Source organism: Micropterus dolomieu, linkage group LG06 (genome assembly GCF_021292245.1).
Source record: "Micropterus dolomieu isolate WLL.071019.BEF.003 ecotype Adirondacks linkage group LG06, ASM2129224v1, whole genome shotgun sequence".
Lineage (NCBI taxonomy): Eukaryota > Metazoa > Chordata > Actinopteri > Centrarchiformes > Centrarchidae > Micropterus > Micropterus dolomieu.
Genome location: NC_060155.1, coordinates 2939265 through 2966773, shown reverse-complemented (window position 1 = coordinate 2966773; position 27509 = coordinate 2939265). Strand labels below are relative to the sequence as shown.

Genomic DNA, 27509 nt, shown 5'->3' with positions numbered 1-27509 from the left:
CCAGAGTGCTCTGGACCTCAGACTGGGCCGAAGGTTTACCTTCCAACAAGACAATGACCCTAAGCACACCGCTAAAATAACGAAGGAGTGGCTTCAAAACAACTCCGTGGCTGTTCTTGAATGGCCCAGCCAGAGCCCTGACTTAAACCCAATTGAGCATCTCTGGAGAGACCTGAAAATGGCTGTCCACCAACGTTTACCATCCAACCTGACAGAACTGGAGAGGATCTGCAAGGAGGAATGGCAGAGGATACCCAAATCCAGATGTGAAAAACTTGTTGCATCTTTCCCAAAACGACTCATGGCTGTATTAGATCAAAAGGGTGCTTCTACTAAATACTGAGCAAAGGGTCTGAATACTTATGACCATGTGATATTTCAGTTTTTCTTTTTTAATACATTTGCAAAAATTTCTACATTTCTGTTTTTTTCTGTCAAGATGGGGTGCTGAGTGTACATTACTGAGAAATAAAATGAACTTTTTTGATTTTTGGAAAATGGCTGCAATGAAACAAAGAGTGAAAAATTTAAAGGGGTCTGAATACTTTCCGTACCCACTGTAAATGCATTAAAGCTTAAAATGATGGATTCTTAAAAAGAGTGACAATTGTTTTAGTTTAGACAATTTTAGTGCAGTGAGCTGCCCTATTATTTTTGGTTTCAAGACACAAACAGTATTTAAGAAACAAGAAAAACTTTAGTTCAACTAATTGGTAATCATAGTGTGCAAGGCTACTGTATTGTCAGTGTTACTATTAGTTTCTTCACGTCTTGTGTATGGTTTGGAAGTGTAAGTATCTCTGTGGCCTTGTCTACCAACAGCAAAGTGTTTCATAAAGAAGAAGAGGCCACTCAGAGCTGCAGCAGCAGGATGATTTGCATTCAACTGAAAAAGTGTTTGTGCATAAAGGCGCCCTGGGGAATTGATAAAGCTCCTATTTCGTAAAGAAATCATAACTTTCATGTTGTTTTTCTTCTTTGAGTGGAAAGTTTTACATGCTCTTCTGTGTGCTGAGTGGGTTTTATGACCCTGCGGGTTTTGGAAACCCTGTTAAAAAAAGTGAGAAAGTAACCAATTTTGTCTTTCCCTCCTGAAAAACCTTGTTGCCCAGGGGAGGATTCCACCCCACTCCACAGCTGCACGTTTGGTGTTTGTTCGGCTCGACAGGCTGATCATCTCAGGCTGATGTCCCCTCGATGGATCTGAAGTGTTGCTCACCTCAGATTGAGACTGTATTTAACAACAGCCGTGTCTGCAATAAAGCGACAATTTCCGCGGATATTTCCGCTGCGGGTGTCAAGTGAGGACAGCGGTCGATTTACGTCAAGCGACTGCACGTCTGGAGTCTTGAATCACTGTTGGTATCGCTCGAGGGAGCCAACAAAGACACCAAATATGAATTTATGGCCCTGCTGTGTGATAGAAGCTCTGTGCCACTAAAGTAGAACAAGCCTCTCTCTCTCCATCCCCGCAGGTCATAATCTCCCAGGAAGGAAGAGAGAAAATAACATCTCTATGGCAACTGCCAGTCTAAAGGTGATGAGATGTTACGACACAGGAGAAGACACAGCAAGCACCGACATCACATTTATCCAGAACCTTTATTATATATCCTAAACATAACGTTTTGAGTAGACTGACCTTTAAATAAAACACTGTAATACTTTGAGAGAGAAAATGCTTGCCAAAGAAGCAAAAACAACAGCAGAGAAGTAAATGTAAATGCTCCGTACTTGTATAGCGCCTTTCTAGTCTTTTCGACCACTCAAAGCGCTTTTACACTACATCTGCATTCACCAGTCACACACATTCATACACTGAGCCTAAGTGCTCAAACGGAAACTAACATTCACACTCACTCATACACTGGCGGAACAGCCGCCAGGGGCAATTCGGGGTTCAGTATCTTGCCCAAGGACACTTCGACACGCAACCAGGGGGAGCCAGGGATTGAACCGCCGACCTTCCGAATAACGGCCAACACGCTCTCACTCCTGAGCCACAGCCGCCCCACAACGTAAAGCAAACAGTAAAGATTTGTTCACCTGTTGGTCTGTAATGTCACTTTACAGCGCACAACAATCAGGGGATGTTGCTCTTCCACAGTGAACTGATCTAAAATATTTATAGTTTCTGCTGATTGAACATCCAAAATGAGAGAAAAGTCTATGTGAAAATTATTTTTAATGAATCTGTAATACAATATTGTAAACTCAAGGTAAACTAGCTAGCTTTTTCCAAAGCTTTCAAGCTATGTTCACGCTCACTTTTAACAGATATTTTCTTTGAAAGGGATGCAAAGGTGACCAGGAATGTCAGGGGTTGATGAGAAATGTGGTCCAACTTTACAGAAATGGTAGAACTAGCAATACGACAGAACACAGACAGAAGTAATCGCTAATTCCCAGTATGATTTTATGGGTTTCTATCAATGTAAAGTGTCCGCTCTGTTTAAAATGTGTTCTTAAATTAAGTTAAACTGGTTAATTTTACTACAGATAGAAATTCCAGCATTGGTTTACCAATCTTGTTTCTTTTTAATTTCAGCATATATTAAAGAAACATTCGGAGCTATGGATCTTATTTTAGTACTACTTTCAGTTAAGATCAAGCTAATTGCTGAGATCTGGAAATGTGAAAACTACATTCAAAAGAAGTGGGACTAAACACAAGCAGACAGTCGATCATACAGACAGTAGACAAACAGTTTAAATCCAGATGATCTAAACCTCTTTAGGTGGTCAAACTGAAAGTGAGCAAATGTTTGTAATAATGCCTCCTTGAACAGGGAAACTGCACTAAACTACAGGAAGTCAGTCTGTAAACTGTGATGGATGTTTACAACAGACAGTGTGGGTTTTAATTTTACCTTTCACATTTTACTTTTTCTCTTACTAATAAGTTTGGTTAACCTAGGTGGATTGTCCAACCTGTCTCATCGTCTGACTGCTCGTGTTTCGTAACCCGTCGGTTTTTTCCAGATGTCAGCTATTCTCTTGGTGATTAAAATGTGATTATTACTGCTAGAAATTACAGAAAAAGCTATGAAAATAAAACAAAAGCTATACTAAAATCAGATTTCCCTTTAATCAGCTTCACGGGCCAAAATAACAGCTTTAACTGATGGGGTTATGGGAATTTTGGTACCTAAAATTAGGATGAAAAACTTGAGGAACCTCCACAGGGAGACTTGAGAGTCTCAGCTGGTCTGCAGAGATCTGGACTCCACCACTGATGAAACACACTGAAACATTTTCTATTTACACCGCTGAGTCACAGGCAATCATCGAGTATTTTCCAGTCAGTGTCACTGATAAGGTACGTGTGTGTGTGTGTGTGTGTGTGTGTGTGTGTGTGTGTGTGTGTGTGTGTGTGTGTGTGTGTGTGTGTGTGTTCAGATAACCATATCTTCAGCATGTTACACTACAGAATCTGTTACATGTTTATATCCAAAGGTCGGGGACACACCCGGTTTCAAGTGCCTGCCAACCAATAAAAGCCTTGACAAAGTGACTTCAGGCATCACTTGTTGCCGTGGCACCCACCTGTCACTGACACCTGTCTTTTTAACTGACTGTCACTGTCACCATCATCTGTTGACTGAACATTTAGTTTACACTTTTCTTGCAGCTGATTTTTTATTTTTTTTGTGTTGGATTTCGAAAAATTAGATTTTTGTTTTAATGCAGCAGGTGAGGATTTGAACATTTGTTGAATAATCAATGCAGTTGGGTATTACTGGCATGCCATGATGCATGAAATACAGCCAATGATTACAGACATCACAAAATAAGAAGTTTATCATTTGTCTGAACATTTCTGTTGGAAATAATTTGTTCTCAATGTTTTCATTTTTACCAAATGTCAAGTCTGCAAAATTCACGACAATTTGGCAAAGCAGTTGCATTTTTGAAAGAAAGGAAATGAAAGATGTTTAAAAAAAGAAAAGGAACAGAAGACAGAAGACAGAAACATAATATAAAAAGATTTAATTTTTTAGGCCATAACTTGTAACGGATTCAGTGAAATGTCACTGTCTGAATAAATTGAACTGTAGAACAGGAGGCTTAATGAGTTTGGCTTTTTATCAACAGTAAGAAATCCCACAGCTCAGTTCAGTCTGTTAAGAGAGGAAAATGGCATCTTTGTTCTGAACTGGGTAACAATTTTTAGATAACTTTCTGCTGTACAAAAGGTCAAAGGTCACAGTCAATCCCATGGAACTACACATGAATTATGTACACCTGTAACCAATTAGTTAAATGTGGAACACTTGACATTTATTCAAGCTGTTTTTTGTATGAAAAGGAAGATGCATTTGTGATGGCTATCATTTATTTACAAATTTTATAGTTTTCAGTGTTTCATAAAAACACACATTTGTCAACAATACTGAGAAAATAACAGTATTCAGAGGATGTTAAGAGTTTTAAAACTCTTTCAAATAAATGTAACAATGTCCAAATATCAGGTTAACAGTGCACACATGTAGTCATCTTTAATTGAAAGCAAAGAATGTATAAATGTGGAATACTTTACGTGTTCAAGATGGGTGATATTTGTTTCTAGATTGTGTTTCCTTAAACACACATTTGACTCCAATATTAAGACTTATTTCTCTCTGTGCAGGTTGTAAATCCACAATAAAATGTTGTCTTTTTAGGTAGTTATCTCTTAAAATATAAAGAAAATAAAAGGGTCAGTGATACTGTAGTAGCGGTGTACCATGTTTTCTTTAATACTACATTAGCTGAGTACAAACTGCAGCTTAAACACCGAGCAGCTGAGCTCACAGTCAGCAGTGAGATGGGATAAGAGCTTTTAAAGATGCTGTCACTCTACTGAGTGAGAATCTCCTGAATAACTGTCAGAGATGCCACATCACATCCTGTCCTGGTGAGGAGTATGAAGCTAATTCAACAGACTAAACTGCAAAAGCACCAGAAGACCTGTCCTTTTCCACTACAACATCCCCTTCATGGTTCATAGAAGCTGAAGCTGGTCTTAATTCACCGGGCACAAAATAAAAGTCTATAGTTGAAATCAGTTAGTCGATGGTTAATTGAGTTTAACTGCTTTATGTACTATTTTATGACATTTTATAGACTTAACTATTATTAAATTTATCAATAATAAAACAAATTCTTAGTTACAGCCTCCAGCATAGCCCTCTGGAAATAAAGCTACATGATATCAAACAAATAGAGTTTTGTTTTCCCTGAAAAGTCTCTCTGAGCTCAGATCAGCTGGAAACCGCGTGAACCGAGACGACACAAGTTTAGAGAGATGCATTCTGGGAGCCGACCTTACAGATCCAGGAGACGGCCTGAGCTTAGATTCACGTTTACAGCTACTCTCAAAGCAAAGCACAGCCTGTCTGTGTGCCAGAACAAGGCCGATCAATCATACACAGACACTGGAGCGGGTTTTCAAACAGGCTGGGCTCTGCTGTAATTATTTCTGCTCTGCCACGAGCAGAAAGGTCTTTCATGGAAAGAGAAAGAAAGAGAACAGAGCGAGAGCTTTAAAATAACAGACTGCTGAAGTCTCACACAGGAATCTTCATCAAGACCAGATGTGAGTGAAGGAAGAAAGAAGGAAATCTACAGTGTTATAAAAGAGGTGCTCCATTCCAACACCAGTCCAACTGAGCATGAGATTTCACTTTATGACAGGATGAAACAATAAAACTTGATACTAAAGTCACTTTTTACACTGTTCCAAAGTAGCTTCAACAATCACAACCTGTGTTCACAACCCCCGTTCGGTCTGAAGCAAACACATTTCCGTCACATGGCTGGATCATGTGTCTCAAGCGTGTTTGTCCGAACAGATACGCTTCAGTTTTAAAACAATCCAGCTGTTGATACCAGCTGCGAATAGGTTCACATTTCACCCACACTTACTGCAACCCGAAATGTCTTATTTTTACCCAACATGGCCGGCAGTACAGTTAGCCCGCCTCTGAACCGACATATGCAACTGAAATAGAGCTGCAGCGCTTAGTCATCAATTAATTGAGTAGACGACTGACAGAAAATTAAATCTGCAGCTGCTTTGATAATCAGTTAACTGTTTCAGTCATTTTCCAAACAAAAAAGCCAAACATTTCATGGTTCCAGCTTCTCAAATGAAAATGTGCTGCTTTACTCTCTCTGGGTATTTGTTTGTCTCTGCTTCTTGTGTGAATGCTGTTGTCCTCTCAGCAGTCTCTGGTGGAGAGGAGGTGTGGCTCAGATCCTGCTTCGGTGGCGGAATACCTATGATACAAAATTGTTATGTACCTATCCCCAGGCCGGGACTCTTATCACACATGATATTTGGAAAAAATCTGATGATGTGGTGCAGAGGTAGCACAGATACAAATTGTAAGAACATCTAAATTCAACACCACGCCACGGAAAGGCCGTTTAAAGGAAACTCAAAAGCTTCACAATTTAACCTTTCACAGGTCTTTAAATTACACTGCCCGAATTTGAAGTCGATTCGATTAATTCTCTGGGAGTACGGAGCCTGTAAATGGTCCAAAATACACTCAAATTGCACAGTAAATTCAAAATGGGTGACCTGCTGTTGGATTTAGCGGCTGCTAAAGGCTTTTTTTAGAAAGATCTAGAGATGATGCATCTGCCTCCCAAATTCTACCTAGGTGCAATGCACGGCTGGGGCTGCTTCATTAAGTAAATAAAAATTTGGTCTGATAAAGCAAGACATTCAAAGACATGGACAGTGGGAATTGTGATTGTTTTTTTTTTTTCCACTGCCATCTGGTGTATTACATAGACCAAACAAAAAAAAAGAACAATTGGCAGATTAATTAGGTCGGCTGAGTCAGTGAACTCTTTTAAGTCCCTTCTTAAAACATACTTTTATAGGAGAGCTTTTCCCGATCTTATTTGACTTTATTTTATCCCTTTTATTTTATTGTATTTTACTAATTTTATATTAATTTTTCATGCTCTTATCTTGTTTTTTTTTGTATTATTCTTTACACTTGTTAAAGCACTTTGTAACTTGTTTTTGAAAAGTGCTCTACAAATAAGGATTATTATTATTATTATTATTATTTAACAATGAATGTACTATAATCTGCTAGCCGAATACTATTGTTGGGCTAGTGCTTTCTATCACTTTAAATTAAAATCCCATCTCCAAACTCTCCACACAGCCAAGTAGATTTCTGTTTTACATCTTAATAGGAGGATTAAACATGATCAGATTAAGCCTGGCAGTCAAGTAGGGATGCACCAATATGAAGCACCTATCCAATACAACATGCACTCTTTGGTCCCAAATTTAAAACGTATTTCATCCATCCCTGTGTACAGCTCACTGGAATCATGTTGTTATAAGGTCACACAAGGCCAGGGATCACTGTGGTGCTCAAAAACTGACTGACTGAATGGATCGATATGTCATGGACGATACCTAATCTACTTAATAAGGTCAATAACAGTGTCGATACCAAACCAGCATATCAGATAACTAGGAACAAAGCAACATCATACATTTTTTGGGACAGAATAACTGGACTTTCTCAGAAAAGAGGCAAATTAACCTGCCGTTGTAATAAACACTACAGACTGGGACTATTCTATACATGCACATTTCACTGCACAAAGCAGGCACCGGCTGCGGGCTACTACTGGCGTCATGTGAACTTTCAGAGGTCTTTAACACAACTGCAGGACGATAAATTAACATTCAAAGTGAGATGATTCAGAGAAAAGAAAGTAGAAAGGTTTGGGACGATGAGCACCAGAGCATCAGTGTTTTTCATCCAATCGCAGCGTCACTTTGCTGATGAACAAACAGCCCTCGCCTTCCTGCTAAAGCAACTTAGCTTGATAACAATGATGACAATGATTCTTCAACTGTAAATACACGCGGCCAGGAAATTATGTTTTACCTAAATACTCCTTTAATTTCCAGTAAGCTCCATTAAGTGTGAGTCTCTATGGTTTGCTACAAGTGACTCAAAAAGCCTGGAAGCAAAACGTCTGAACAGCTCGTGTCGCTTTCTAAAAAGACAACTGGTTGAACACCTGATTACTTCATCAGCCAGGACACTTCAGACAGAAATTAATTAATTATCCAGTGGTGATTTAAGTATGAACAGGATTGAACCCTTTAAATGTCTGATTCATTGATCTCCTCTTTCTAAAGCATTTGTCACATGGGAAAAGGACACTTGACTTAACTGGTTTTGCTTCTCTCTTGCAAAAGATGTGCAGTATTCTGAATTTCCAGTCAATAGATGATACGTTTAACTTTAGCTGGATTGTTATTGGGGGGTAAAAAAAAACTGAAACCGAGCTGCAGAAATGAGTGACACCTACAGAATCTGTAACCGACAATGTAAATAAGACAACACAGCCCCAACCTGCACAGTTTGACTGACAGGCGGGCTATGGGAAGGAAACTCATCTAAATTTACAAGAAACATACAACAGATACAAAAACTCACGGCAGGTCAGGTGGGGCTAGCTGGGTGTGTGTTTGACTGTGTGTGTGTGTGTGTGTGTGTGTGTGTGTAAGCTGCAGTGTGTTGAGGTGGACAGCTTGTTATCTGGGCTGAACTGCGGAGCTTAATATTCAGCCAGCAGCCAGATTAGTTCAGGACAGCCTGTCAGTGTGCAGCTGCAGGGGAACTGATGGAGAGACAGTGAAGGGGAGAGGGTTTGTACCGCAGTGTGTACCAACCAACATGTGCTTCTATGTTTGTGAGGACCAATTTCAGTTTTAGACCTTTAGATCAAGAGAGGACGTTTTTGGAAAGTGGGGACATGTTTAGCAGCCCCTACTTCCTCAAAGGGCTGTCTCAGGGTTAGCACTTCATTTTTGGGATACAGTTAGATTAATATTAAGTTTAAGGGCTTGGACGTCTGCACCAGTATACTGTAGTTATCACATTGTAGTGAAAAATACTCATTCACACAGTTACATTACGGGGACTCACCTCTTATCTGGGGACAAAAAGCTAGTTCCCACAAAGCTAACCAATTCTTTTAGGGTTAAGACTTGGCATTAGTAGTACACACCAGAGTCTGCATATAGACAGAAGAAGGAACAATCAAGGTTCAGCAGCCAGGTTGTGTCCATCCACAAAATAAATAATAATAATAAGGTATTCTGGTGAGTTAACAGAAGTAGGACAGTTGCAACTGACAAGTATCAGCGTCTTGACACATGTTGCGTGTTGAACTGTAGGGTTACACAGAGAAGAAAAGGTACGAGTATTTTCATGTGCATCATACACCTCTGGTGCATCCCTCAATTTCACACATGCTCTTCAGGTTGCCTAAGGGAATTCTGGGATATCTAGGAACTTAATTTCTTGAGCAGTAACAGAGAGGGGGGTTGGTTTGAAAAGTCAAACCAGCACTTGACCCTCCCTTATTACTACCATCTAGGTGCCCTTGAGCAAGGCAGTTAAACCCCAGCTGCTGCTACAGTGGAGCTGCTCAGTAGCCAAAAAGGGCAGAATGAAGAGGAATAAGTTTAGGTAAACATTTGATCTAAAAATAACTCTTGGAATGCACCGAGGTATCTGATTTATTATTTTTTTCTTTATAAGACAAAGCTGTGATATTTCCTCTGCGTTAGCCTGGTCGTGCACCAAAGGAGAGTTTATTTCTGTTTGGACATCCCGTCCCACCACTCCTCCCCCTGTGAAATAAACCTGCAATTTCACATCTGACAACCTCAGAGGAGCCAAGACGTGCAGCACTGGGAGGATGTTTTCTACCTCAAGACAAAAATTCAGTATGACCCTACATAGGGGGGGTAAGGAGTTAAATGTCTTGCTCAAGGGCTCCTCAACAGGACACGTGGTCCCTGTGAAGCTTGTGACACCTGACTGTTGGTAATATCTTTTTCTGCTGCTGTTTCCCCCACAGCAAGGGGCTCCACAGGAGGAAGGGGTGATGCGCGGAAATCAAAAAATTAGGTCAAAGTCTGCGTGATGCGAGGAAGCTTTGCATTTGCTGCCGGCGTACATTTACAACGTCAGCTGAGCATGTAAATAATGCAATGGGGCATCTGACCCCATTTCCCCCAGACGTTTACATTGGAGCAACTCCGAACTGGCTGTTCACATAAAAAACAAAAAGACAAAAGGAATGTGTGTCACCTTTTCCCCATCCTTCTTTCATTTCCCTCTCAGCTTTGATGCAGACCCCTCTGAAACCTGCATTTGCAGCAGCAGCAGTGGAAACATTAAAATGCGATGGGTGCATTAGCAGTCAGCTGTTAAAATCACTTCCTCTCTCTCCCTCTGTGTCCTTTCTTTCTTTCTCCATACATGGCTGAGCTCCACGAAGCCTCCAGACTCCATGAGAAACAGGCAAAACACTGCTCTCAGGCAGCTGAAATATGACACTATGATACTCTCCAGGCAGAGAGTGAGTCTGCAGCAATGTGACATATCAATCTGAAAAAGCAGAGGGAGGGGGTGGGGGGGCGCGCTAATGAGAAAATCAATACCAAGGCTGCATTACAGAGTCATGCAAAAGAAACCAATAAATGCTCCGGTGTTATGGAAAGAAACTGGAATATAATAGAAATCATTCATCCCCTCCAAATGCTGCCTGGCTGCAGTGTGTCATGTGAAAACTGTGTCTGCTAACAGCTGCACACTCTGTGCACATAATCTAAACAGCATGCAGAGTTCTGCTGAACAGGATTTTCCAATATGACTGCGAAAAAAACCCTCTCTGTCAACAACTTCTTATTGACAAACGCATTGATACGTGTCTATGGCATTCCTGTGATATTCCCACTGGGGGCTAGAACGTCTCTCTGGTGCTCAGTAGAGACTTTTAAATGCACTTTATGGTGCTGCTGATCTGCTATGATATCTGACAATAGAAATATTAGTCAACTAATCAACAAAAGATGCATCTGCAACTATTTTAACAACCAATTCTTAAAGACCAAATATTATCTAGCTCCAGCTTGTGAGTATTTGCTGTTTTTCTCAGTTTAAATGATTGTAAACTGAATATATTGGGGTTTGGGACTGTTGGTAGGACAAAACAAGACATCCAAAGACACCACCTTTGGCTCTAGGAACTCATGATGGCCATTTTTCACTATTTGTAACACTTTAGCGAAACGCTTTTGCTGCTTTTCTGTTGCATATGAATGTAACCTGAGTCTTTTGGTTTTGCAATTGGCAAAAAGCAATTTGAAGTTGTTAAATTGAGCTGGGGACACTTCTTTATCATCAATTAATAAATTGGAAAGGATCAATCATGAAAATAATCAATAGCTGCAGCACTCATAATATCACTATAACATTCCTTTACTTCTGTAGTTTAGTTTGATGCATAGTAAGGACTTTATGTTAATATAGCCTGGTGCTTTATGCCATTTTTCTGTATCTGTGTGAAATTGCTAGAGAAGTGTACAGTAAAGCTTATGGCTCAAATGTGATTTATGGGTACTTTCTGATTAGTTATCTTTCATGACATAGGCTACCATGAGAACATCACAAGAATAGCCTACTATAGTGCTTCCACAGCAAGCCAAGTCTGTACACCACCAAACACCACCAAACACCACATCCCCTGCATCCAAATCACAGCCAGATAAACCTAAGCAGTCATTAAGGCAGCGTGCGCGCGCGGGTGCGTGCGTGTGTGTTTCACAAATATGGACTTGAACTAGTGGCAGTTGGAGCTCAACACTTTTCCTCCTCGCAGCACAAACTCTGCACCGGTTTGTCCTCTCAGCAGAGACCGACCAGCAGCGACTCAAACACCCCACAGAGCAGCAGCAGAGCCCGGCAGAGCCGCCGAGCTCAAGTACTCACCCTCGGATAACTCCAGCTCCAGCTCGGCCAGTTTGGCCCGCACCTCCGCAGGAAGCGGCACCGGGTCCCGGTCCGCCATTCCGCCGTGAGAAACCGACTTAAATCTCTGTTTCCCGCCTCTTTCTCCCTCTTTTCTGCCTCCCCGCTTCTCCTCAAACGCACAAAATATCCAAAGTCAGTCAGGCTGCGAGTCTCCTTGTGTCGCACTCTGTGCGGCAGCAGCGCTGTTAGCCCTCTGCAGACCAGCGGCAAGAGCTCCAAAACATGACGGTTCTGCTTCCGGTGTTTTTATTTTACAAATAAGAGCCTACGCAGTATTTTGTGGCTCATGCCCACATGCGACTACTGCAGCTCATATAGGCTACCATATGTATATATGTTGTCTTTTTCTCTCTCCCAACCCTACTTTCTTTCTTTCTTTCTTTCTCTTCACATCCCTTGTTTTCTTCTTCTTCTTAATCTCATGTAGGCCCAGCTCTCCCATTAACATAGTAACATTCTGTATCTATAGCCTATACTGTATTTATTCTAAATTCAATGGATAACCTTTGTTTTGTGACATCAGTAGCTATCTGTTTTGTCTTGTAGTCTGAATGTTTTGCTGTCCGTCTAATATTTGGCTCCTGTTGTGTTAAAAAAGTAGCCTACTCAAAAATATGAGTTGGCAAAGTCAAAATGTTGAGATAGTAAGTCAGAGTTTTAAGCCAAAATACTCAGTCCAAATTTTGACTTTTTATCTCAATATTTAATAAAGGTCCCAAGCTTGAGGACTAAATGGGGACAACCATTATTTCATGATTGTGACTTAAAATTACTTATATGACTTTTCTAATAATGAACAATGGATATACATGCATGAACTGAATAAAGTAGTTTCACAAAAAAAGTGCAGACCCTGATGCTTCCTTTTTTCCCTCAACGAGGTGCCCTATGCCTTTATTTTGTAGGCAAAATCATCCATTTTCCTGTTTGACGCTTGTTAATTATGGCTGACTTAATGCACCTGACAGGTAGATTATACTGTAGGTGACTTTGGACAGAATGAAAACGGTCATAACTGAACACACAAACATTTTCAATTTATCAACTGCAGACAAAGTAGTTTTTCTGTTTTGAGGGGAAAAAGTCACATCTCCTGCTGATTTTTTTTTTTAATCAAACTGATAAAATAAACGTCTGAGGGCGCCAGACAAAATCTTTCTATCTATCTATCTATCTATCTATCTATATTAGTGCATGAATCAACCCACAAAGTAAGTCCTTAAAAACGAATAAGAATCACCTGACTCCACCCGACTCAGGTATGTTGTATATTAAGATATCATTCAGATTACTGTTTAAGTTTGACAGATGGAAGGTGTAAACATAAAGACTTTTGTCTGAGCTATAATGCATTCATTTGTAGCAACACGTTACTCATTTGTAAAATTGTTAGTTATGTGCTATTTATATTTATTAACTTTTTCTCTCTTCTAACTCTGTTTTTGGTCTCCACCAGCTCCTGAGGGAAATGTATGTCTCAGCTGCTAAATGCTCCACTATGTTGACCAGACTCTAAACCGTGTGGCTGTTTGCTGCAGAGCAGGTAGCCTATTGTGTACAGTGGCAATGGTGCTATGAGAGCAACGTACTTTATTATTGTCCATCATAGATAGATGGATACTTTATTTGATTCTTCACAGGAAATTGAATTTGCTACAGTAGCAGCAACCACATACAGGCAACACCATCTATATGGTTGATTTTATTAAATAAAAAGTTTACAATAAGTAAAGAGAAATAATTTCATAAGTGAAAAAATAAAACAAATAAGCTTGAATATATTGGAGTCTATGATAATTGTCCTAAAAAACATAGATAAAAATTAATAAAAGATAAAAGAAGCCCATTTGTAAAAGTTATTGCACCTCAAGGACACATTTGTAAAGTGTACAATGTACAGAGTACAATGAAATACCCATACAGTTATTTCCTATTGAATAGCCTAATAGGAGGCAGGCAGGAAATACTTATAAGAAGTTAAATGGTGAAATTGAGTTTTGTAACTCCCTTCTGCTACATAGCAGACACTTTACATTAATACAGAAGCAATTATGAAAATGGTAAACATTAATAAACTATAATCAGTGGAGCAGTGCTGAGGATGAATTAGAGTTTAACAGTCTGATAGTTTGGGGGGAAAAGCTGCTCTGCAGTCTTGTGGTGTGGCAGCTGAAACTTCTATATCTCTTCCCAGAAGGCAGCAGGGTGAACAGGCTGTGGCTGGGTGGGTATCGTCCTTTAGTATCCTTTGGGCTCTGCAGGATCTTCTGAGCCGTTTGAATCCCCCGCTGCAGAGCCCTCCGGTCCTGGGCCATGCACATCCCATGCCAGTTAGTGATGTTTCCAGTCAGGATGTTTTCTATTGCTCCTCTGTAAAACCTGACAAGAACTTGGCATGGGAATTTGGCCTTCTTAAGCTTCCTCAAGAAATACAGTTGTTTCTGAGCTTTCTTCACCAGCATGGAGATGTGAGACGACCATGTCAGGTTCTCTGTGATGCTGATTCCCAGAAACTATTCACTTGCTCCAACTCAGCACCACTGATGTAGACAGGAGTGTGTGTTATCTCCTTTTTCCTAGTGGGTGAACATCATTGTTCATGATACTGTTCATTTTTCTTAGCATCCTCACCTCTGCCACGGGCTTAACATGGTCCTGCATGATGCCAATAATGGAGTTCGCCTTCTTAATCAATTTATTTAGTCCGTTAGTCCTGTCAGATGTGTGAGTGTCCGCCCCCCAGCACACAACACTGGCCACAACAGTCTTATTGAAGGTGCACGGTTGGCAATGGTTGGCAGATGTTCAAAGACTGCAGCCTCTTCAAGAAAATATAGCCTGCTCTGACCCTTTTTATATACCGCCTCCATGTGGCTGGACCAGTCAACTTTGTTGTCCAGCTGTGCTCCTAGGTACTTAGTTAGTTGGATACAAGCTCCACATCTGTTCCCTGCATGGAGATTGGATGTGGTTTGTGCCTCTTTCTCCAACAATCAAGGACCATTTCTTTGGTCTTTGAGATATTGAGCCTCAGTTGGTTATTGTTACACCAGTCCACAAAGTCACTAACTGTGCCCCTATATTCACCCTCACATCCTCCCCTGATGCAGCATACAAGAGCTGAACCATCTGAATATTTCTGAAGAAAACAGGTGCCAAGTCAGATGTGTACAGACTAAACAGTAAAATGTGACAGAACTGTTCCCTGTGGGGCACGTGTATGGCAACCAACATCTTAGAAACACAGTTTTGGAGCCGCACCTACTGACGTCTGGCAGATAAATAGTCACCAGGAAACAAGCTCCGACTCCATCTGCATTCTCCTCATCTTTTCACCCAGCAACTCTGACTGGATGGTATTGAATGCACTTGAGAAGTTGTATACATAATTCTTACAGTTGCATCAGAGATGTCAAGATGTGTATAAACCCTCTGGAGCATGTAGACAAGAGCGACACCTACACTGATGTTAGGCTGGTAAGCAAACCGTAAAGGGTCAATGAATGTGCACACTTTGGACCTGATGTAGAAGACCAGTTTCTGAGTGTCTTTATAATATAACATGAGAGGTGAGGGCTATAGGTCTATAATGCTTGGATTCTGTTGGATGTTTCCCTTTTGGAACATGAACCAGGTACAATGTTTTCCACAGAGAAGGAATCCTCTGCAACCTCAGGCTCAGATTGAACAGGTGAGTAAAAATTTCACACAGCTGACTGGAGCAGGATTTTAAAAGTTTGGGTCTGATCCCAATCAGGCCCCGTCATTTTGCAATGCAAGGGTTAAAACAAACAACAGAGATATATTTTAGCAAATAAACCACATTTCCCATAAGTCCAGTTGCTTCCTGTGACTCCACTCCCAGCCTGAAGAGGATAAACACTCTCCTTCACTCCCTCCACCATCTATTGGAACCACAAGCTTTAGCTCAGGATGTTCAAATATCCCACATAACACCCTTATATCTGCTTATTGACTCCACCCAGGTGTGCTGCTACCTGGCCTCATCCATAAGGAAAACTTCATAAAAAACTGCATCTTAGAAATCAGTGTTTTCATCACTTCAGGGCATTTGTTAACATCATCATCATCTCTCTGCTCCTGGCAGTAGCAGCAGTCCCATCATCATTACTTTCACATTACTGGCCCAGACGGTTAGTTTCTCCAGTGCTGCCAGGTCAGACTTTCTGCTGCAGGTCTGAGACTGAAACTACACTCACATTCAAAACAGCAGCATCACAGAGCTGCATGTATACAGCAAGTTTAGACTTGACCCTTTCAAGATGGTACAATATACGGGCATACAGTGGTTACACATGTTAACAAAAACTAAATAAACAGAAATGAAGGCTCATGCAAATATTGGAGCCTAAGCTTTTCAACAAGTGACATTTTATTTGCAGGTAAAATAAAAATGTAAAAAAAGAATTAATTACAATGAAATTCAGCCTGAGGGTTTATTCTAGATCTTGGAGGTAATATTTTGACAAAATAATCTTTAGGGAATAGTTTTTACTTGTATATAGTTTTTACATTTTTAGAAAACTGATTTTTTACTTCCATCTAGAGCAAGCATGAGAGGTCGCTTTCAGAGCGTGTATGTGTGGAGAACTGCAATGTAGTTCAAGTGGTAATAAGCCTGGGGGTTAAACAAGGAATACGAGCTGGCTGAGAAAATGAGAGGAAAGTAAAACATCAAGTGTTTTACTTCAAAATCAACACAAGTCACTTCATGGTCACTGATCAACATTTAAAACGACTGATTCTGTCAACAGATGTTTTGTAACTCTGTAAATTTATAAAGTACAGTAAAAGTAGTCTATCACCAACAGTTTTATTTTATTCTGTTCAGAGATTAGTTTCTATTGTCTTTGTTTGAGTTGCTCTTCTTTCTTCAGCAGCATCAGCACCAGACAGAGCAGCTATAATCAGTATTTTTATAATGAAAGTAATACTGAATGACAATGTGAAGGCCAAGGGCGTTGCTTGTAGTGACCTACAGAGAATTCAGTTGAATCTGCTGCTCCCCTCGGCTTTATGGAGTTTTATGCTGAGTTCGAGCTCATTGTTTAGCAGTCCAGCCCACAACTTCAGTGTTTTCAGATCAGAAGCTGCAAAAACCCAAGACCTGCTCCGCACCGAACAGACACAGTTAGAGGCTATAGCTGGTGAACATATTGGCACATTTAGCAGCTAAAGAGCCACATTTTTCCTGAGGAGCTGGGGGAGACCAAAAACAGAGCTACAAGAGAGAGAATATTGGACTTGCATGTTGCTCCATGTTGTCCATGGATGTGTAAATTAGCAAATGATTTGCTAACAAGTTCACCATATCCAAAGTGATATTTCAATGATGGTGTCCACAACTTGCCCCCAAATAGCAAGAAATAAATAAAAAATAAGTTATTGCAGCTTTAAAACATGTCTCTGTAAATATGTGGGTACTTTTTTTATGTCAGTATGGGATTTGAGAATTTTATTGTTTTACTGAAAATGTTTCTTGAAAACAGAAAAGTGACTTTCTATTCCTTTACAATGAGTATAATAGAAGCTGAATATCAAGAGAGCCAGCAGTGCACTTGGTAATTTTAATAGTGGTAGCCTTGTTGTCCTAAATAATGTTACACCATTGGCAAAATAATGGGAACACATTGCCATCTTGTGGCTGTTCACTCTCATCAGGACCAACTGAAATCAGAGGTTTGAGAATGAAATGTCATCTTGAAGATTTTATTTCCACTGGCATGACTTTTTTGTTCAACTAAAGCTCTATTCATGATAATGACGTTTTGCAATAAAATCTGTTTAATTAAAATACCTTAACCCTTCAAAAGTAACACATTGCAAAATGTGTTGAAACCAGGAAGAAATATGTTGAAACAAATATTAGAGAGATTTTGGGAAACCATTTTCAACCATTTTTGGCATTCCAAGGGTGCAGTTTACTTGATGTCAAACAGTGCATGCAATGAATGATCTCCTGTATAAGTAAATATAATTGTGAGTTTAATAACTGTATGAATACATGTAAATACTACATACAGTTTATAATATGTATTACAGAACTCAGATACAACAATAGTGAGTACACTGTACACTGTACTGACTGTGTCCCATGTTACTCTGTTGTAGAGAATAAATTACTCTGGATTCTGGTGTGAATGGTGTTCTTCAGCCTGTAAGCGTCCATCTTACAGCTGCTATACAGGGAGAATAACATGGCAGAGATCCCTTTCACAGCTAAGTGGGAAGATATCCAGAAATCTATAATACAGGTGTAGAACTGTGTCAAATGTATGATTTAGTGGATAGTGATAAACAGAGCGTATCTAACACCATGTAGATTAAAGAAAAGGAAGCAGACTGTATCAGAAATGTGGTGCACATAGCTGTGGTAAGGTGAACCTGGGACCTGTCACTTGTTTTGGGCTTGTTTATTGGTCTTTTGATTTGTACCTGCTCCTTTTGGATTTGTTTGCCTGTTTGGACTGTCATCTCTGGTTTTGACTCTTGCCTGCTTCACCATCCCATTTGCGACCTTGTACCTATTTGTGTTAATAAAATCACTGAACTGCATCAAGTTGGTCTGAATATGATGGCCTGAGATCTGAGATCTGGAATACATATACCAGAATTCAAAATAAATATCTCAAAACGATTATCAGATAGGCTATCCGTATATACAGCAGAAATAGTGGCGGTCATTATAGCATTACAGTGGGTTGAAGAGGTCAGACCTGATAGGGTGATATTATGCACAGACTCCTTAGCAGTTATTAAAAGCATTCAGTCAATGACATCTGTCAGAGAAGACCTGCTGATAGAAATGTTTGACAGCTTATTAAGATTACATCGGGGAGGGATAGATGTTCAGTTTTGCTGGGTGCCAGCTCATGAGGGAGTAAATGGAAATGAGATTGCAGACAAACTAGCAAAAGAGGCATTACAAAAGGAAATAACAGTTCAAATACCTCTAGGAAAAGGAGAAGGAAAAACAGCCATTAAGAAGAAAGGTACTGAAATATGGCAGAAATGGTGGGAGGAAGACAGGAAAGGAAGGAGTTACTTTAAAATACAAAAGTCTGTCAGTAATAAAAATTATAGCGAAAGGAGCAGGCGGGAGGAAATTATTATGACAAGACTGAGAGTAGATCACACAGGACTGAATGGCACCTTGGTTTTATTGGAGAAAAGGAAGAGTGAAAAGTGTGGAAAGTGTGGGGTTAAAGAAAAATGTTGAACATATAATTTTGCACTGCATATTGTTTGAGTTGGAAAGACAGATATTTCAAGATAGGGTTCGGGAAGCAGGGCGGGGATGGAATCTGATGGGGGTTTTGGGAACAGAAGGAGAAGAAAAGGGTATAAGAATCACCAGGAAGGCATTATTTAAATTTCTTAAAGACACTGGGTGGGTGAACAGAATATGAGAGCACCTTATTGAGGTTGATAGCTGAGTGATATGATGTTACACACTCCAGTACAGTAGGTGGCGGTATGCACTTAAAAGTTGTTTGCAATCCGCCATTAACTAAGAAGAAGAAGAAGAAGAAGAAGAAGAAGAAGAAGAAGAGCTCTGAGATCGATCCACCCACACAGCTGGAGGGACCGCGGCTAACATCGTCTCATCACTCTCCTGATTTTTCTCCACATTTTCAGGTAAGTTGTGGATTTTACACAGAGTTAACGGGGCTGTAATAACTCGCTAACATCCCAAGAGTGTAAAAACAATGTTATTGTTATATTTATAGTGAGTTAGAGTTCAGTTATACGGAGAGTAGAAACTGATAAATGTGTGTGAGCGAGTACCCGCGAGGGGAAAAAAGTCCTGCATTCAAAACCTTTATGTTAATTAAGTAAAAGTATGCAAGTATTATCAGCAAAATGTACCAAAGTATCATAAGTAAGTATTGTTATGGAAGGGTATATTGGTTCTAAATTGGCTGGATATTGATAAGCTCCTGGACAAACGGTGCTGCTATCTGTATTTATGTAACCATGTATCCAACCAATTTAGAACCAGTATACCCTTCCATAACAATACTTTTACTTTTGATACTTTGTACATTTTGCTGATAATACTTGAATACTTTTACTTAGTTAACATAAAGGTTTTGAATGCAGGAGTACTCGCTCACTTTCCAAATTTCTAACCGTCCCCTGATGATGACGATGCTGCGTCAGGCGACTACGTTTGACGTTGCGTGTTTACACTCCGTGCTCTCCAGCCACGGTTGTCAGTGTGGGCTAACTTTACTACATTAAATGAAAATACGGCTTAATGCGTTATATTTAAACATTGCTGCGTGTAAAGAAGGTAAGTTACCAACCTCATGAAACACTTACAAATAGAAACAGTCTAAACAGAGCCCAGACGTCTAACGTTAGGCTAAAACGGGGCCGAATTTGGGCTGTCAGTGAAAGTTGGGTAGACGTCTATGCACAGACCAAGAATAGACCAAATACACAGCTTTTGAATGACTACCTATCTACCTCTAATAGACAACAGAATAGTGGTTAAAGGTTTGTTTTTACTCAAACATGACAGGTTCTCATAAATGGTAATCCGTCCAAACAAAATAAATATAAAGATTTTATTAAGAAAAAGGATTACAACATAGACAACTTCAGATAATACAACATGATGAAATACAAAGGACTTATTGATACAAACAATTTTAACAACATGCGGTCATAAAAACATAAATAATGAGAAAATAAATGGGTTGCTATATCCAAATCTAGATCTTCATCTAAGCTGATGCAGCAAGAGCATCAGATGGGTCTCTCAGGTGGCGCCAGTCTCTCGGGTAAATGGGATCCATAACTGTTGAATACGTAAGAATATGAATATAAGTAAACATTATAATTGACTATGTTCACTGTTTTCCCATAAGACATGACTACTATCAACAAATGATTTTAAATGAAAACATACAGTATGAATCTAATTATCATTTTATTTATAACGTTTTGTACTTTTTAATTTAATAGCCCTTAACGTTACTGATCCATTTATCTCTATGCTTGAACAGGGTACATGTTTTAGCCATCATGTTGCATTACAACAACCAAATAGACAATTGGGAAAGCTGCTTTTATTCTTTTGAGAGAGCTATGTGCTGTGAATGTAAGTGTTCTGTTCTGAATATTTATTGTTGTGCTTTGCTGACTGCATGCTGGATAATTTGCAATAAATATTTACTGTCAAAAGTCAAAAACTCATATTTTCATATCATAATGATCTAGTGAGTAAAATATGTGTGGCTTTCATAACAAATTATAATAGGTAAGGTTGCACATGTTTCATGTTCACCCCCTTTGAATTCAACAGTTTTTAAGGGCACGAGGAAACCCCTGGGTATCATGGAGTTACAGTAAGGTTAACGTTAAGTTACACTTGCATGCAGCATGTTAAGCTAACCACAACATGCCTTACTCTACACCGTTACCTGCTGAAATGTCCCGGTTCCTACACGTTAACAAATAATTTAGATAAATAATGAAGACATGTCAAACAAAGACACAGATATTTACAAGACCAAAGTAAATGTCTTTTTGCTTCCAGTGTTCTTAAACTGTCGCCCGTTGCTCGCTAAAAGGCCGAAATTGTAACGTATCCCTCGTTTAAAAATGGCGGATGTGTTTATCGTGAGATCTGGCAAATTTGATGTATACTAACTTTCAAGTCTCGTGCTGCCAGTAGTTATGTCTCAGTAGGGCTACAGCTGCCACCTAGCGGTTGAAAATAGTAATTGCATCTTGTTTTAAATTAAAATGAAAGTTATTGTAGTGAACGTTACAGCGAAAATAAAGATAATTTAAATGTGTCAAACGTTTACTTGCATTTGATGATATGATGTCACGCACTTCAACAGCTGCATCGGGTGAAAACTACATGTAACCTATTTGGTCTGAAACAGGGCTGCAGCCAAGCCAAGTTGATTTTAGACCACTGATTGCCACTGTGGGCTAAAAGCAGACTACACGTAGCCTGACCAAATAAGAGCTAAATCGTGGCTACAGATAAACCATGTCAATAATAAATAAAAATAATTATTATATAATATAAATAGTCAATTTAATGACAGTTAATATCTTGTAGATATTATTGACATTGCAAAAATAATGGGATATCAACCATCTCACGTGCTGCCTGGGCAAAAAAACACTATTAATCATTTTTGACTTTTTTTGACTAAAAGTGGGCTACAAATAGCCGGTCTGTCGATGAGCTAAATCGTGGCGACGCACAGGCTGCACGTAAAACATGTGAAAGAAATGAAACAAAACAACTTGTAATCTCTGTTGACTTTGCTTACGTTATGGGATATCACACACCGTGCAAGTGATTTTTGCAAAAACACCATGTAACCAAATGTACAGTTATTGTGGCTAGAAGTGGGCTACTCATAACCGGACTAAATCAGGTCTATAGTAAACCTAGATGGTGAAATGATGGCTATTGCTTGCTGGGTATGCTCGTTAGCTAATGCTGCGTTCCAGATCGCTCAGAATTTGGATATTTACAACCTCCAACTAAGGCCGGGCAATAAAACAAAAATGATAATTATTGCTTAATATAATAATTTAATTTTAAAATTTGAATCACAAACGAATTAGCACTTTTTCTATTAAGATATTTATTTTGTTGAGTAAAGGACTGGAAAAAAAAGATTTAACTTAATTTTACTCAAATGTCTTTCACATAGACTGCTCTTTCATCATAATAGTTTTGAATGTTCCGCCTCAGATTTGTTAAAGAGGTGGTATTATGCTCATTTTCAGGTTCAAAATCTTATCTAGGGGTTCAAAATCTTATCTAGGGGTTCAAAATCTTATCTAGGGGTTGTACCAGAACAGGTTTACATTTTTCGTCATACTGCACATTACTGCAGCTCTTCTTTTCACCCTGCATGTTGAATGCTTTATCTAGGGAGTGATGCATCTTCAGTGTTTCCCACAGAATTTAACTGTGGCGCAGGGGGGGCGTGCAGTCTATATTGACCAGTTATATACAGTTATACCCAGCTGTATTCTAACATTAACTTAGCTCTCCTTATTAGCTAGGCTCCTTACATGCTTGCTAGTACCTTTTTTTTAAGCTGGGTCTTTGACATTGACAGCTTTGTGTTGGACAGATTTGTGCAGCTGTGTTCATGAGAGAGAGAGAGGGGCGAACAAGAGGATGTGCTGCAGGAATGTGCTACAGCGCTCTGCAATCAAATGCAATTTTAAATAGGACTAGTAAAAAAATCTAAAATCAATATGTGGCGGGCCACCACAGATAAATGAGCGTATGGGAAACTCTGATCTTGCCTCTACAAGATCTTTGTTGGACATGTGCTGTACCTAGTTAAGGACTACTAGCCAATCACAAGCAGAGTAGGGCGGGTCGTGAGAAGCCGGTAAGAGAGAGAGAGAGGCAATAAATATTTTATAAATATATTTAAATTTCTTTAAAAAATTCAAATGTCACTTTTAAAGGTGTGTGGCTGATTTAATCGGTTACAGCTCAAAGTGGTGTGGCTTTCTCTTGATTTAAGTTAAAATGTTTCAACATTAGTCAGAATGGAAAGACAGATAAGACGGAGGTGATACAGAAAAAGTACCTGGTAGCAGGTACAAGTACAACTTTTACACGATGGAAAACCAAAAGAAGGCGAGTAGAGTTGAGTCGAGCTGGTACCGTGCAGTGGAAAATGGGCTTTGCCGTCAGTCTCTCCCTGTATATCCGCTTCGGTGACTTTCTCCATCAGTGGTAGGCTAGGCTGTATAAAGTCACAGAAAAAAAACAGAACTTGTCTTCTGGACTTTTCGTCCGGTGATTCCGTTCACAGCAGCAGCTGAGCTGCATGTTGAGGAGGCGTGTTGATGATGTAGCCTTTCAAAACAAAACCAACGTGGTAGCTAACGAATAACATCTGACTGGTGTGTTCACTGTCGCTTTACCTGGTCCGCTCTTATCCACAGTGTCGCGACTTGTAACGTAATCACCGTCTTTCTCTGATAAATGCTACAGTGTGTCGCCTAACCTGAGCGGCCCGCCGAAGTAAAGTGAACGTATGGGAAACACTCTTTTGAAAATTACATTGGTATACATTATATACCGAGATACCGCCCAGCCCTGCTCACTGTCAAAACTAAGATGACATAAAAAGTTTCTAGAATCTGCACCACACTGCAGTGTTTCCCATTCAGTGATTTATTTGTGGCGACATGCCTCAGTATCAACGCTGACCTCCACATGTACTATTAATAGAATAGGAGTAAAATCATTAATTGCGGAGCAAACACAAATGGAAAAGGAGCCGTCTGTTTAATGAAAAACTAAAGCATTCAAGTGAGCTGTGAGAAGTCAGTCTATCTATTTTCTTAACACAGTGCTGTCAATGTCGGAGACCCACCTTCAAAGAAGTTATACGCAGGCATGTAAGGAGCCTAGCTAAAGGCCCATTTATACTCCTGCGTAGGGTCTACCTGCGTACCTTAGCTATAGGCTACGCACGTAGCCATGCATTTATACTTGTGTATAGGTGTGTCCGTCATTCTGCAATTACACCCCCAAACGCTAGTCGGCAGTAGTGCTACAGCGTCCACTGTGTTAACTTTTGCCGACTGAACAGGCTAACTTCAGGTTTAGCGCTCCGCTAATGTAAATGGGGGGTAAAATTGTAAACGTGCGGCTGTAGCCTTTTCAAATGTTATCGACCGAATGGATCACATTCTGATAGTGAAACGAGTCATTTCGCTCAGGTTGCGACGGTCAAATATATTGATTCACTGTGTTACAGCCGCTATTTTGGCCGCTAGTAAATGTTACCGGTCGGCTCGGAGGCATTGTGAGGCTACCCAGCCGACCAGTCACAGAGCTTACTGTCCGCGTCGACTCGACGTGTAGTTACATTTTTGAGGTGCACGTCAGGCATTTATACTTCTGCATCAAATCGACGATGTAGGCTACGCCGTCGATTTGACGCAGAAGTATAAATTGCCCTTAATAAGGATAGCTATGTTAACGTTAAAATACAGCTGTGTTGTCAAGTTGTCTGTAGATTCTCAGTCATCCAGGTCATAGTTACCCAAAGAAGGTTAAAGTCAAGGGCAACTGTACTTGGTTGAAGATACTGGAAGATGTTTCGTCTCTCATCCAAAGGACTTCTTCAGTTCTGACTGACTGGTAGGGAAACTCAGCTATTTAACCTCAGTGGGGTTGTTTCCCACCAAGGGAGCTAAGATGGTAGAAATATGTTTGGCAATGTTGTAGGTGACCGAGTTGATGCTGCTGATAATCGGCCTGAGTGGGGCTCCTTCTTTGTGTATCTTGGGTAGTCCATATATGCATGGAATGGCTTCTCCAGGATACAGTAATATTGTTCACGGGAGATGGTGCTGTCATTCTATAGCTGTTGTAGACATTCTATGGCCTTTTTCTTGTATCTGCTGGTTGGATCTCACCTCAGTGTCTCATATGTGTTTGTGTCCATTAGTAGTGTGTTGACCTTGTTCTGGTAAAGGACTACCGTGCATCTTCCTTTGTCAGCAGGTAGGATAGTGATGTTTTGATCCTTGCTCAGAGATGTCACAGCCTTCCTTTCTTGGATGGTGCGGTTGGAAGGGGGAGCCTTCGCATTAGAAAGGGGCGCAGATACCTTTAGTCTGAGCTGTTCAGCTTCTTTTTCTGTTAATTTGTTTTTCCTAATGGCCGATTCTGTGGCTGTGATGAGGTCCACTATAGGTAGCTGCTGTGGTGTCGAGGTCGCACACTGTACATAGCTGCTAGTCAATATCGATTGCACCCCCCACCCGCACGCGGCGCCACAGTTAGACGGTAATTCTGTGGGAAACATTGTTCTGTGCATTTGCAGATGTTTCTGGTGGTTTCTCTTAAAGCCAATAAGCCTGTTTCTTCCATGCTGGCATTTCACTGGTATGCTTCACAGTAACACCGCCAACTGCCGATTAGATCGGCAATCAGGGATCTCAAGTAGCCATGATTAGATGATATGAAAGTTCGGCCAACCCTGACCAACAATACCCATCCCTACTCATTGTGCAGTAAAATAGTGTTTCTGGATTAATTATTGCATTGTGTATGTTGCATTTTACTACCGTACATTTTTTAGGTAGAGCTAGTTTGAAAAAACTACTAACTAAAACTGTCAAATGTAGTGGTGTATAAAGTATAAAGTTGCATAAAATGCTTAAGTAAAGTTAAAGTATCATAAATTTGTACTTAAATGTTGTGTAAATGTGTTCTTGATAGTAAAATGAGAGAAAGTGAGTAATTTCAGCTAAATATTGTGAATGTTACTGTAACTTTAATGGGTGTTTATCCTGTACTTTTCCATTTATCCTGTAGATATCAGTTATTTGTAAATTCTTGTATTTCTATATATGTGTTAGACAAAATTTCTTGCTGAGGTGATTGTCTCGTGCTCTCATGATTATTTCTCCCCATTTTTAAAGACGTTAAAACTATCCAACACAACAAGCTCCACTCTGTCCATAACTTATGTTTCCTTGTTCCCTCCCCTTCAGATCTACAGTTTGAGGATGGTGTAACCATCATGTGGTGAAGTGCAGGAGCTGACAGACCCCATTCACTGCAGAAACACATGCTGTTTGGATCAGAGCTCAAAATAGTCTGAGTTCTAAGAAAGTGAAACTCAGACAGTCGTTGCCACTGAGAGGTGAGATGGCAGAGAAAAGAATGAAGCTGGGCCTGGAAGCAATTACTTGTTCCATCTGTCTGGATCTCCTGAAGGATCCGGTGACTATTCCCTGTGGACACAGCTACTGCATGAACTGTATTAAAACCCACTGGGATGAAGAGGAGGAGAAGAGAATCCACAGCTGTCCTCAGTGTAGGCAGACCTTCACACCGAGGCCTGTCCTGGTGAAAAACACCATGTTAGCAGTTTTAGTGGAGGAATTGAAGAAGACTGGACTCCAAGCTGCTCCTGCTGATCACTGCTATGCTGGACCTGAAGATGTGGCCTGTGATGTCTGCACTGGGAGAAAACTGAAAGCCCTCAAGTCCTGTCTGCTCTGTCTGGTCTCTTACTGTGAGAAACACCTGCAGCCTCACTTTGAATCTCCTGCCTTTGAGAAACACAAGCTGGTGGAGCCCCTCAAGAAGCTCCAGGAGAACATCTGCTCTCGTCATGATGAGGTGATGAAGATGTTCTCAGCTGCAGCAGAAAGGACCAAGAGGCAGAGAGAGCTCGAGGTGAGTCGACAAAACATCCAGCAGAGAATCCAGGACAGAGAGAAAGATGTGAAGGTGCTTCAACAGGAGGTGGAGGCTATCAATCGCTCTGCTGATGAAGCAGTGGAGGACAGTGAGAAGATCTTCACCGAGCTGATCCGTCTCATGGAGAAAAGACGCTCTGATGTGAAGCAGCAGGTCAGATCCCAGCAGGAAACTGAAGTGAGTCGAGTCAAAGAGCTTCAGGAGAAGCTGGAGCAGGAGATCACTGAGCTGAAGAGGAAAGACGCTGAGCTGAAGCAGCTCTCACACACAGAGGATCACAACCAGTTTCTACACAACTACCCCTCAGTGTCAGCACTCAGTGAATCTACAGACTCATCCAGCATCAAGAAACGTCCTCTGCGCTACTTTGAGGATGTGACAGCGGCTGTGTCAGA

The 27509-nt window shown here is 40.3% G+C and overlaps 2 protein-coding genes across 4 annotated transcripts in view; one reads left to right on the top strand and one right to left on the bottom strand.

Moving 5' to 3' along the window:
- LOC123972848 (disco-interacting protein 2 homolog C) overlaps positions 1-12175 on the bottom strand; it is a 459676-nt gene extending 447501 nt beyond the window's left edge. Inside the window, exon 1 of one of the 3 annotated variants that reach the window (XM_046052561.1) lies at positions 11817-12175. In XM_046052561.1, coding sequence (XP_045908517.1) covers positions 11817-11895 — 79 coding nt within the window. In that variant the 5' untranslated portion in view covers positions 11896-12175. The remainder of the gene's footprint in view (positions 1-11816) is intronic. The other 2 variants (XM_046052558.1, XM_046052557.1) reach the window with 2 other exon arrangements.
- Positions 12176-19456: 7281 nt separating this feature from the next.
- The window catches only part of LOC123972419 (E3 ubiquitin/ISG15 ligase TRIM25-like), a 16759-nt gene continuing 8706 nt past the window's right edge, over positions 19457-27509 (top strand). The window contains exons 1-2 of the mRNA XM_046051922.1: positions 19457-19517; positions 26400-27267. Coding sequence (XP_045907878.1) covers positions 26557-27267 — 711 coding nt within the window. The 5' untranslated portion in view covers positions 19457-19517; positions 26400-26556. The remainder of the gene's footprint in view (positions 19518-26399; positions 27268-27509) is intronic.